Raw genomic sequence first — 13,111 nt, 5'->3', positions numbered from 1 at the left:
CGCACATCCGTTCCAGAGAGTCTGGAGTCCATTTCGACCGTTCCGTACACGAATTATTTGAGGAACTTAAGAAGAAAAATAAACAAAAATCTGTAACCCTGTGGGACCCACGGTGGGCCACCGGCAATGAACGGTCAGGAATAGGGTTGCTCAACGTGCGGTTCTGTTGCACGGAAAAATAATTCCGTAAAATGGCTCAAATTTCCGTGAAACCGGGAGGCCCGGTTTTTCAGAGTATTATTTGGTAATATAGAATGCATTCTGGTAATATAGAAAGGTAAAACTAGCTGGCACACACTGGAAATGGTACTGCATTCTGTCAAGTGACAGAAATTGGGTGTTAGCGATCCGAAGGGCCCCTGAAGATATACTTTTTAAGATGTGGACACCAGGAATCAATGGTGGGTCCCGTGCTTTAACTGGAGTTTGTCCCGTACTACATTTCACCGTCTATTTCTTTTTCCCATACGTATTTCTCTGAGTTGCATGTCAGTTCTTCTGAACAATACAGTTGTGGGTGGGGAGGCCTGGTTTTATGAGATTTAATTGAGCTAGGCATTCGGGTATGTATTCTGCAGGCGTTTCGTGTGCTGGAGCGTCTGCAGGTTACGTAGAATTCAAAGGAAATCGGGCTTTGGAGAAAAAAAATTGGTTTGAAGCGATAAGATTTGGGTTGGTTTAACCAGTTTTTACAGAGAAATTTTCAGTTTGAAAGAATGCATCTTGGAAAGCGGCCACGCCCTCCACCTGGATCTCCCATGAGGCGGACCACCAGCATGTCCTTACTGACGGAGAGAGAAGTGCAGGTCCATGAGGAACCCTCTAATGGGGTCGCTGCACAGCGACCTGTTAATGGCGTCTGCGTTTTTAGGCCCTCGATCTCGATGGCCCCTTTTGCCCATTTCTTCGTCCCGCAGCCGGATTACTTTCTCCAATCTTGCTCCCTCTGCAAACGGCACCTCAACCCTGGGAGGGATATTTATATGTACAAGTAAGAACACAGTTAAAGATCCCTGATTTGTATTTCTATGTATTGATTCATGGAGATTCAATCAGATGTTTAGTTTTGATTTCCATCAATTGACATATTTTTGTGTAGTTTTGATTTTTATCAATTGACATATTTTTGGTGAATTTTGTGCATGAAAAAAGTTTTGTGGTCTTTTGAATCAATGTTTGTGCATGCTTTTGAATCAATATTTTAGATTGTGTATGCTTTTGAATCAATGTTTTGGATTATCTTCAATAATTTATCATAAGAAGAAGATGTTTTGGATTGTATTCAGTAATCTATAAGAAGATGTTTTGAATTGCACTCAGTAATCATGAAAATAGTTTTCAAGATAAAAGCTTCACTAGTTTCATTCTTCATTCTGGTAAAGCTGACGATTAACTCTTTTCGATGATGGATTATTGAATGCAATCCGAAATGTACTGTGTAGTTTTGTTTGGTGAAGCTCTTCTCTCTGAAATGTTGATTCAAAAGACATAAACAATTTTTTCCAAGAAAATCTTGCGCATATACTAAATAGACTATGAAAACTCATGTCAACTATTTAATGAAACTTTTTGAGAATGGGGAGAATCTGAGTTAGATGAGGTGTTCCAGTTGGGGTTTCTGTATTGATTTTTCTTGTGTTCTGTTTTGGTTCAGGGGTGATGCAGCATTCTGCAGCACTGAATGCCGGGATGAGCAGATTATTAAAGATGAACGTATGGAGAAATGTGGCGTGGTAGTAAGGAAGAAGGAATCGGGTTCAACTAATCACCGGCGTCACCAGGCCACAGCCGGTGCTAACCAAAATACTCTTGCAGCGGCCTAGTTTTGAACGCCATGCTCTGTAAATTTGATTAGGCTCTGTACCGCCTCTTATATCATTCACTCCATTCATCAATGGAAGAATTAATGTCTCTCCAATCTCTTCTGCTTTCGTTGGATTGTTTTCATGTTATAGCTTTAGTTTCTATTTCTTAGTCGGCTTTGTTAGGTTATCTGATTTAACTGCATCAACGTTTCGAGTTGTACAAGTGTGATTATCAATTCAGTTTGCATTTCAGTTACCCAAGTAGTAAATGTGCAATGAAAACGCAGGCAGGAAGCTACATTGTTTTTTTTTTTGTGCTTTCTAGATCATACTCATCATAACTATCTATATGATGATGAATAGTTTATGTTTGTTACAAGCATAATGTCATTGCATGAGGAGATTGCCACATAAAGGAGACATTCAAGTTTGCAATGGTTTGCGTTTGAATTGATGTCTTGTTTTCATGTCTTTATTGAGCGTTTTTAGGATTGTTATCATTACAATTGAATTTTCGTGATTGAACTAGGCTAATATTGATTTGCTTGTGATGATTTCCGATTTCCTATGCTACACTATATGATGATGAATAGTTTATGTTTGTTACAAGCATAATGTCATTGCATGGTGAGGTTAATACTTCCATACTTCCAAGGTGGGCACTAAATGTGAAGCTTACAAAAATTCAAGAGAGTTGAATACTTTTTAGTTTTGTCCTTTAATGGGAAGGGTTTAATACCTTTTGGTAGGGAATTGGGTCACAACTAACATTCTTGTGGGTGTTAGCTTGTTTCATGACCAAGCTAAAGGGTAGGGAGTGACAAATGATTAAGAAAGGGATTTTATGAGTAAGCATATTGTTTTATAATGAAAATAAATTAAAAGGGTATAGAGTGGCAAATGATTAAAAAAGAAAGGGGACTTTTTTGAGTAAGCCAAGGGTATAGAGTAGCATATTGGTTTATAAAGGAAGGAACTTTTGAATAAGGCAAGGGTGAATAGTTACATATTAGCTTATAAGGAAAGGAGCTTTTCAGTAAGCCAAGAGAAGAGTACCATATTGGTTTATAAAGAAAGGGATTTTTGAGTAGGTCAAGGGTTAAAGTTGGCATATTGATTAATGAAGAAATAGACTTTTGGGATCCTTCAAGAAGTTTGGACCCACTTCAAATTATTTAATTGTGTGGTCAAATTTTGATTTCAAAGTAATATGTTTCAACAAAATTTGATTTATAATTTATTATTGGTACATCTAATAATGACACTTGAACCAATGGAATACATTGAGGTATGGTCAACACCTTATTCCAAGGTGTGTGGGGTAATAAAAAACAAACCTATGCTAATTTATAATTTAATTTAATTATAAATAAATTAATATGACTTAAGACATTTCATAAAAGAGAGACTTAGACCATCATTTTCTTTAATATTGATTTAAGATTGTCAAAATTTTGTTGTATAATAATTAGATTCAAAATTTAAAAAATTATAATTGTATATGTAAATCATGACAAATTTATCATGAATTTAAATGTAAATAAGATTTTTGGGGCACCAATATGGTAGCATATTAGTATCTAATGAGATATTTATTTTAAAAATAGATAACTTGTGTACTTATATTTGAAAATTTTATGTAAAGTACGTTGAGAGATATCTTTAGAAATCACAAATTAATAAAATTTAAGAATATTTAACATTCATAAATATGAACAAATGAAAGAGAATTTATTATTAGAAATAAGTAAGAAAAATATAAATAAAGAGAACATGGAAAATCCATTTAATTGATAATTTGAAAATAAGTGTTCAAAGTAAATAGTGAGATAGAACATTACATCAATTAATTTCTAAAGCATTAAGCTTCAATTCTTTCACTTTTGTTTTTGCAACTTGTCTTCCTTTTTCAATCTTTTCATAATGCTTAAATATGAAAGGTGGCTTTATTCTTAATCTATCTAAATATTTCACATGAGATATTGCGATGAATGTCAATAATAATTTATCACGTTCTTTAAGTTGGTCTTATATCAATAGTAGCTTTTGGCAATGTCAAACCTTGTGATTTGCGTACGTTAATGCCCAAGTCAATCTTAGTGGTATTTGAATAGTTGAACCCTTTGTATTGGTGTGATTGAAATAGTTTTTAGATACATAGATTACGTATTACAAATGCATAGACTGAATCTTAAATACATTATAAATTACATATTACAAATAGTAATTATAAAATTTAAATTGTAATTATAAAATTTAAATTTAAATTATTTAAATTGAAATCTTAAATTTATTACCTATAAATTGAAGTCGGCAATAAGCAGAAACAGATATTGAAAAAGTGTTGTTTCTACTATAAATAAATACATTAATTCTTGACTTTTAAGAACATTGCTAAATATAGATTGCTAAATTTATTATGAAAATTATAGTGTAAGTTTAATATATTATGTCTTAGGGATTTGCTTATGGAACAATCAATTAAGTGATTGAAACATAAAGTAGATTTATCATATTAATTATCAATTTAACACTTATAATAATTAGAAATTAAATATACGTGAAATGATGAATTTATTGACTTGATCTTTAAAATTGTAGAAAGGAGGAATGAAAATAGATAAATGAAATCTTAGATACATTATAGATTACATATTACAAAGTATAAATATTAAATTTAAAATTTAATTATATAAAATGAAATGTTAAATTTGTAACTTATATATTTAAGTCAAATAAAGGAAAAAATAGTTATTGAAAAGTGTTATTTTCACTATAAATAAATACATTAGTTCATGACTTTTAAAACATTGATAACTATAAATTTTGAAAAATATAATATAAATAAATGTTATCATGTTTCATATATGTTTGTTATTCACTTGATATGTATTTTATATTGTTTGTACACAATTGCCTCAAAAAATCAGAGAATCCACCTACTTCATTACATGTTGCATAGAAATTCTTTGTTGCTTCCTTCATTTCATTGACTTCATTTTATGTAATACAATGTGCATGGAAGGTTGTTTTTTTGACTCATTCAATAAGCTCCTTACAAAGATATGAAATGCTTTTTGCAATATCTTCAATTTATGTTTCATTATGACCATTCCAATTCATAGCGTCATTTGACCTAGTTGATAGTACTAGATAATTTATTGGAAAAAATGTCTTTGTCATAGTATCTTTAGAATCAATACTCAAGCTTCAATTAATTTAATTGGTTCTTAGGGATGATCATTATCTAAAAGGGAAGACATTAAAAATAATATGAATTTTCAACATGATCTAAGTATTTTTGTTAAGAACATAGAATATAAATATATATAAAACATGTATGAATTTGTAATTTTTTGAATGCATAAACAATATTGTATTAATAAATACAAATATAATTAATCAATACAATAATATTTATAACTAAAATTCAAGTTTTAATAATCTTATGAATTGTTTTTGAATAGAGGTAAATAAAGAGAAGACGCAAAAATATTTTAAAAATCTTTTGAAATTAATTGAACTATAATTTGAAACAATCTCAAAATGTAGAGAAAACTTGATAGAAGTATATGCTAATGAAACTAAATGCACAATGTTGGCAATTGACACTCATTCGGTGAATTCTAATGCATGGATAATGGATTAGGGTTGTCATTGATGACAAATCTTCTTGGAAATCCTATCTGGTAGTCATGGATTTTGATATCCGGAAGAGGAAGTGATCTGGTAATTTGTCTTCGATTTTTCAAGATAAGCAGAGCATTTTTGGTCCGGAAGCTTTCCGGTGATTGTGGTGGTTAGATTTGAGCATGGGATGATAGGGCCGACATGTAGAAATCATTTTGTCATTATTTGGTTGATCCACATATGTTTTGGTGATCCGGTTTGAGTCGACACCCGGTTACACGTTATATTGCATATTGTGCTTGGCCGACTTAATGAATGTTTATTTTGTGACTGCAGATATATATAACCAATGTAGAAGATCTTTTTAGATGGTGATATGAGAAAGTTGTGATCAAGAAACATTTTTGGCATATTTTCACGTGTGCATTCTTGATTCGGTAGCTGACTGAGAAGTAGAACAATGCAAAGTTCCAGAGGTGTTACAGTTAGACTTTATGCACTTAACTGGAACTCATCCAGGCATTGTTTGATGTTATTTTGGAGTTCAATAATTGTAGAACTATCATTGTAATTGATCTGCAAGTCAATATGACTTCCATATTGTAAATGGACGTTTGGTTCTAGGCAGTGTGCCTGAATGCAAGTGCATTCCCCTTTTGTAATATTTATGTACTCTTGATCACAATATATGAATATTGTGGGTTCCAATCCCATCGTGGTTTTTCCCTTTTTGGGTTTCCATGTAAAAATATTGGTGTTATGATTTTGTGGCTGATTATCTTGTGTTTATGCATTTTACTTTCTTGCATTTGCTTCCAGTGGTCTAAAAATAAGTTTGAAATTTTATTTATCGGTAGAAAACTGATTCACCCCCCCTCTCAGTGTTCCTTGATTCCAACAATTGGTATCGGATCCTAGTTCCTCTGAGGAAGCCTAATCGCTTGAGGAAGGTCTGGGAGATTGAATCAATGGATTCCGGTTTGCAAAGACAATTTTGTGTGGGACTTGAGGATCTTGATACATCAAGAAATGAAATAAGTTCCTTAAAGAGAAACCTAAATGCAGATGAAGACTTCATTAATGATTTGAAAGATCAAGTAAACACACAAATTAATAAAATTTAAGAATATTTAACATTCATAAATATGAACAAATGAAGGAGAATTTATTATTAGAAATAAGTAAGAAAAATATAAATAAAGAGAACATGGAAAATCCATTTAATTGATAATTTAAAAATAAGTGTTCAAAGTAAATAGTGAGATAGAACATTACATCAATTAATTTCTAAAGCATTAAGCTTCAATTCTTTCACTTTTATTTTTGCAACTTGTCTTCCGTTTTCAATCTTTTCATAATGGTTAAATATGAAATGTGGATTTATTCTCAATCTATCTAAATATTTCACATGAGATATTGCGATGAATGCCAATAATAATTTATCATGTTCTTTAAGTTGGTCTTATATCAATAGTAGCTTTTGGCAATGTCAAACCTTGTGATTTGCGTATGTTAATGCCCAAGTCAATCTTAGTGGTATTTGAATAGTTGAACCCTTTGTATTGGTATGATTGGAATAGTTTTTAGATACATAGATTACATATTACAAATACATAGATTGAATCTTAAATACATTATAAATTACATATTACAAATTATAATTATAAAATTTAAATTTAAATTATTTAAATTGAAATCTTAAATTTATTACCTATTAATTGAAGTCAGCAATAGGCAGAAACAAATATTGAAAAAGTGTTGTTTCTACTATAAATAAATACATTAATTCATGACTTTTAAGAACATTGCTAAATATAGATTGCTAGATTTATTATGAAAATTCTAGTGTAAGTTTAATATATTATGTCTTAGGGATTTGCTTATGGAACAATCAATTAAGTGATTGAAACATAAAGTAGATTAATCATATTAATTATCAATTGAACAAAAGATGGCTTTGAAAAATATTGTATCCACGAAAAGTGGAAAACAGAAAATTGCAATTGTGAATTTAAAAATAACAAAGCAGAAGAAAAATCATGGACTTACTAAGCGCTCTCCATGGCAAGCAAAACAATCTCAAAAATTCACCCACAACAATAAGGTGGGGTCTGCAAATAAATTCGAGGCCCTAAATACCTGCGCTACGGGAGCTAATTCCATCCCGGTTTGTCTAAATCAAAGATGCAAGGAGGCAGCTAGGGTTCCAAGGGGCCCTCCAACCAGTATTGAGATCTCAAAATCTCAAAAAGATAAAATAACTGTTGCATCTACAGTAGGAGTTTCTGGTGGGTTTGGGAAATAATGGAACCCTAGACCGGTTCATGGTAACTATAATAATGCAGGAAAGGGAACGATCAATAGGTGGCCTACACAAAATTCATCTCCTCCTCGAAATTATGTCGCCACTGGTGCGAATCTAACAAAATGAGGTGAAAGACGGAATAGGGTTGAGTCTTTGGCAAAGCCTCCAATGAACCCTCCTCTGGTTATCACCCCTGAAAATATAAGACAAAAATATGAAGGGAAGCAACAAGCAACAAGTTATTCCAAATTGAACCAAAAAACAATTATTATCAACAATCAATACACAAACAGTCTTTGGGAAGAATATATGAGTCGGGGGTTGTTTGGAAAGTGGTGCGGATATGGTGCCCCCACCTCAGAAATTTCCCAATGGCTAGTATCTGCCACCAAAGGACAGGTAAGTATCACAACCTTAGAGGACAATTGTCTGTTTATTCTTTGTAATTCATCAGAATTAAGGGAGAATATACTTAACAATCAACCTTGTTTCTTTAGAGGCTACTGCTTTTCTTTTTTAAAATGGAGGCACAATTTCTCCCCTAAAATGTTTGAAAATTGCTTAGTTCCCAGATGGGTAGAACTGCCAAATCTCCCAATAGAGCTTCTTAATGAGCACTGCCTGATTAGAATAGGGGATTCACTGGGAGGTTTTGAGGGTTTAGAAGAAAATTATAGAGATTTTGCAACAACTAGAATAATGGCAAAACTGCATATAAAAGACTTAAGCTTGGAACCTATTAAAATAATAACTAACCATTCGATGTATGTGGTAAGACCAGAGATATATAAGGGTAGAGTAGAATAAATTGAGATAATCTTACCATGCCCAACCCTTCCCACCCCTAAACAACACAGAAAAGATAAAAAAATACCCTCTGAGGATATGGTAAACATCACCCTGGAAACATTGGGGGAGATAAAATCTACCATCACAGATTCAAAAGAAAAGGATAGGAATTCAATGCACAAACCAGATCCAAAACTAACACTTAGTGAATTGCCAACCCTATAATTTGAGGAAGGGAAATTGACTGCAATAGTGAGGACATATCCGATATTCCCTCACTAATGGACCAAGACATCTCAATGCCCCCCATGGGGGACCAAACCCTCTTAAATTGGAGTATGGAGGATCATTCAAAAGAAAAGATAGCTATGGATTGTCCTAAGGAAATAAAAAAAAACCTGGAAAAGGATACCCAACTAGATACTAAACATAATAATGATGGCTTTGAGTCATCACCCAATAGTCCCTTTATATTAGATACAGAGGAAACGAAGGAGGAGTTTGCCAGGAGGATCACAGAGGAGAATAAAATCATTTTGGAGTATGTGGGCAATGAAAAAGTTAATGATTTGACTGACTCCTTTATAAATGAAGTGACAGATGATGAGGAACTCACTTATCAGAAAAGATTACTAATGTCAGGTCTCTTGAAAGGGAATATTACAAAGGCTAAAATTCTAGAAGTAGAGGCTTCTTTGGACAAAGGAGAAGAGGAGTTGGGCTTAGCTAAAACAATGAATATTATTGAATCCCTAGACTGTGCAAGAGAGGTAAAAAGAAGAGGTAGGAAATCAATTTTAGAACTCATTAATAAAGCAGGCAAGGCTGAGGGGCAAACTACATTGACAAATCTCTTTTATGCAGGGAAGGGGAAGGATCTTCCCAAGGAGAAATGAAGCTCTTTACATGGAATGTTAGGGGCTTGAATGCCCCTAACAAGAAATGTATTTTAAAACGCTGCATAATTAAATTTAACCCATATATAATTATGATACAAGAGTCCAAATTAAGTAAAGATGAGTTAGAAATATTTGACAAAAAATTGGGAATAAGGATATTGGAAGGCTCCTCTGCCAAGGGGGCTTCAGGAGGAATAGGAGTAATATGGGACCCCAGGTTAGTGGCCTTTAACCTACTTTCTAAGTCCCCTAACTGGATGTGTGGTAGGGTCAATAATATTAAGAGCAATATAAATTTTGTCTTATTCAATATCTATGGACCTATTCAGAATAAAGATAAAAAGAAAACCTGGGATGAGATAGAACAATTTCTTACCTCTATCCCAATCAGATATGCATTATGGGAGGTGACTTCAATGCCATTATTGACCCATCAGAAAAACCGGGGGGGGGGGGGGGGGGGGGGGGTTTAAAAAGTCAACCAGGCGACCATTGATCTCAGAGAATGGATATTCAATTTTAACCTCTTGGAGGTTAAAACAGAAACAAACTCTTTCACATGAAACAATAGAAGGAAAGGTTTCTGTAACATTGCAGAAAAGTTGGATAGATTTTTCATACGAGGAAATTTGGCCAATGTATCAAACACCTTCGAGGCAAAAATCCTCCCTCTCTTAGGTTCAGACCATTTCCCGGTCCAACTTTCTATCTCTGAAAAACGTTCCCTCTACTAAAAGCCCTTTTAGATTTGAACTAATGTGGCCGAGAGATGAAATCTTCTTAAAATTAATAGAAAAATGGTGGAAGGAATCTGGAGTGATAGGTTCTAAACCATTCATAATAGTCACTAAATTAAAAACAGTAAAACAAAATCTAATAGCCTGGAACAAAAATCAGTTTGGCAATCTCTTTAAGAAAAAAACAGAAATAGAGGAAGCTCTAAAAGAATTGAATGAGGGGGTCATTAGATCAGGTATGGACAATAATCTCTACATGCAGGAGAAATCCTTATTAATAGAATATGAGGAAACTATGGCTAGAGAAGAAATCTTTTGGAAATGAAAGCCTAGAGAAAATTGGTTGGAATCTGGAGATAAAAACACCAAGTTCTTCCATAACAACACAAAGAAAAGGAGACAAGTTAATAGAATTGCTAAAATTAAAACCAAGTATGGGGATCTCAGTTGTAACCAAGAAATCATAAGGGCAGAAGCAATTGATTACTTTAAGAACATCTTTAACAATCAGGAAGGTTCTAGATTAACCTCGAGGAATGAAGTGCTCAAATGTATTATGAAGATAATAAACAAGGATCAGAACCAGGTATTAAATGCTAAATTCTCTAAGATAGAAACTAAGAAAGCTCTTTTCCAAATGAATCCAGAAAAGGCCCCTGGGCCAGATGGATTCCCTGCCTCCTTTTTTCAGCAATGATGGCACTTCATTGGGGATGAAGTCACAGAGGCATTAGAGGGAATTAGGAATTCAGGGAAGATCCTTAGAGAATTAAATAATACATTCATAGTTTTGATACCCAAAAAAGACAAAGCTGAAAGTTTTGAAGAATTCAGACCTATAGCACTATGTAATACATTATACAAACTTCTAACTAAAACCATTGCAAATAGACTACACAACCTACTCCCCCTATTAATTAGTGAGGAACAAACAAGTTTTGTACTAGGACGCTCAATCTATGATGGGATCATTATTGCCCAAGAAGCCATACATATAGTTCAAACTAATAAAGACCCAAGTATGCTCATCAAACTAGATATAAAAAAAGCCTATGATAAGGTTGACTGGCACTTCTTATGTACATGCCTTGAAGCTTTTGGCTTTGCTAGACAGTGGATCAATCTTATATATGAGTATATATCAACACCAAGAATGTCAATCCTCGTCAATGGGTCTCCTACTAGCTTCTTCAATATCTCCAGGGGACTAAGGCAAGGGGATCCAATCTCTCCCTTCCTCTTCATACTAATGGCTGAGTCCCTCAGAAGACTATTAAATACCACAAGAGAAAAATCATCTATTCAGGAAATTAAAATTACCAGTGGCGACACCATTCTCTTCGGACATAATGATGTTGAAGAAGCCAAAGCTATTAAACAAATTCTACAGACCTATTGATTGGTGTCAGGACAAGAAATTAACACCACAAAATCAAATATTTTCTTCTTCAACACTGAAGAGAAACTAGTAGACAAGATATGCAAAACCTTCAAATTCAATAAAGGCATAATGCTATGCAAATACCTGGGCATCCCCTTGGACAAAGGTTGCAGATCCTCAAATTTGTGGGATCAAATTATATCAAAAATAAAAAATAGAATTAGCTCATGGAGTGGGAAATGGCTATCCTCAGCTGGCAAGGACACTATGATAAAATCAGTACTATCTGCTATGCCCATATACCAACTCCTTGTATAGACCTTCCTTTAGTAAAAAATAATGAAATAAATAAATACATTGGGACCTTCTTCTAGCAGGGAGCTAGTGAGAAATTCGGAATGCTTTTGATGGCCTGGGAAAAAATCTGCAAACCTAAAGAGAAAGGGGGTTTGGGGATAAAAGATATGATTCTACAGAGCAAAGCCCTTGGAGAAAAATTGGTATGGAGAATGCATAACAATCCCCATTTAAAATGGGCTACGATCCTATACAACAAATATCTCCATAATAATGATCCAACTAGCATCTTTAGAGTACTCTCACCCCCTAAGGGATCTAGAATATGGAATTTCATGATGATATGCAAGGAAATACTATCAAAAAAACTAACATGGAATCTAGGGAATGGCAAGAAAGCACTATTCTGGTTAGACTCATGGGGAGGTTACCCTGCAATAGGCAAAGATAACAAATTTGACACTTCTAGGGTTATCCTAGAAAGACTATGGGGAGATAAGGTTGCTGACTATATTGAGGAAAAAATAGTGGAGGGTATAAAAGCCTGGAGGTGGAAATCGTTTGGAAATTTGGGTCTACAAGCCAATGAATTAAGAGAACTGGAAAAGAAACTATTGTCCAGGAAAATTTCTTTTGGTAAGGACGAGGATGGAGTAATCTAGGCAGGGGCTAAGAATTGCAGGTATAGCACAAAAGAAGGATACAACATTCTTATAAAACAGGGGCCTGATACTGCTAAGGACATTCCATTAAAACTATGCTGGGATAAGAGATGCCTTCCCAAAGCAGGGCTATATGCTTGGATAGCATTACATAACAAAGTCCTAACTACTGACATATTCAAAAAAATGGGGTATGAAGGCCCAAGTAGATGCCTGCTATGTGAGAAGGAAGAAGAATCAACCAATCATCTCTTACTTACCTTGTGAATACTCTCATAATTGCTGGAGGTGGCTTAGAAAACAAATGAATTGGTACTCCCCCATCCCAGATTCAGTCATGGCTATGTTTCAGGCATGACCCATTAAGAACAAAGGGAGCATTTATGATGGGCTTTGGGTGGTAGCTCCCTTAATGCTTGTATGGGAGATTTGGAAAGAAAGAAATAGGAGAATTTTTAGAGATGACAAGTTGGAATGGCAGCAACTCACAAACAAGGTAGAGGCGGCCATAATAGAGCTAATCAATAGTCACTCTATGAAAGACCATAAAAACATGGAAATGTCATAGTGGGATGATAAAATAAGATTAGAATAGACTAGCTTAAA

At 33.9% G+C, this 13,111-nt stretch overlaps 1 protein-coding gene across 1 annotated transcript; it reads left to right on the top strand.

The window, feature by feature from the left end:
• The first annotated feature begins 474 nt into the window (after positions 1-474).
• On the top strand, positions 475-2,061 carry LOC131064819 (FCS-Like Zinc finger 3). Its single transcript, XM_057999088.2, has 2 exons — positions 475-991; positions 1,655-2,061. Exons 1-2 carry the CDS (start codon positions 717-719, stop codon positions 1,821-1,823), a joined length of 444 nt encoding a protein of 147 aa, XP_057855071.1. The 5' UTR covers positions 475-716; the 3' UTR covers positions 1,824-2,061.
• Positions 2,062-13,111: the final 11,050 nt, after the last annotated feature.

This window comes from Cryptomeria japonica, chromosome 10, assembly GCF_030272615.1.
Source record: "Cryptomeria japonica chromosome 10, Sugi_1.0, whole genome shotgun sequence".
NCBI classification, from domain to species: Eukaryota; Viridiplantae; Streptophyta; class Pinopsida; order Cupressales; family Cupressaceae; genus Cryptomeria; species Cryptomeria japonica.
Note: the sequence above shows the minus strand (reverse complement) of the source record. Positions and strands in the feature narration are given on the sequence as shown.

Bases quoted from the DNA above. Each gene is read 5' to 3' on its own strand.
- LOC131064819 (XM_057999088.2), top strand. From the start codon at position 717: ATGCATCTTGGAAAGCGGCCACGCCCTCCACCTGGATCTCCCATGAGG. The intron at 992-1,654 runs GTAAGAACACAG...GTTTTGGTTCAG, and splicing joins AGGGATATTTATATGTACAA to GGGTGATGCAGCATTCTGCA.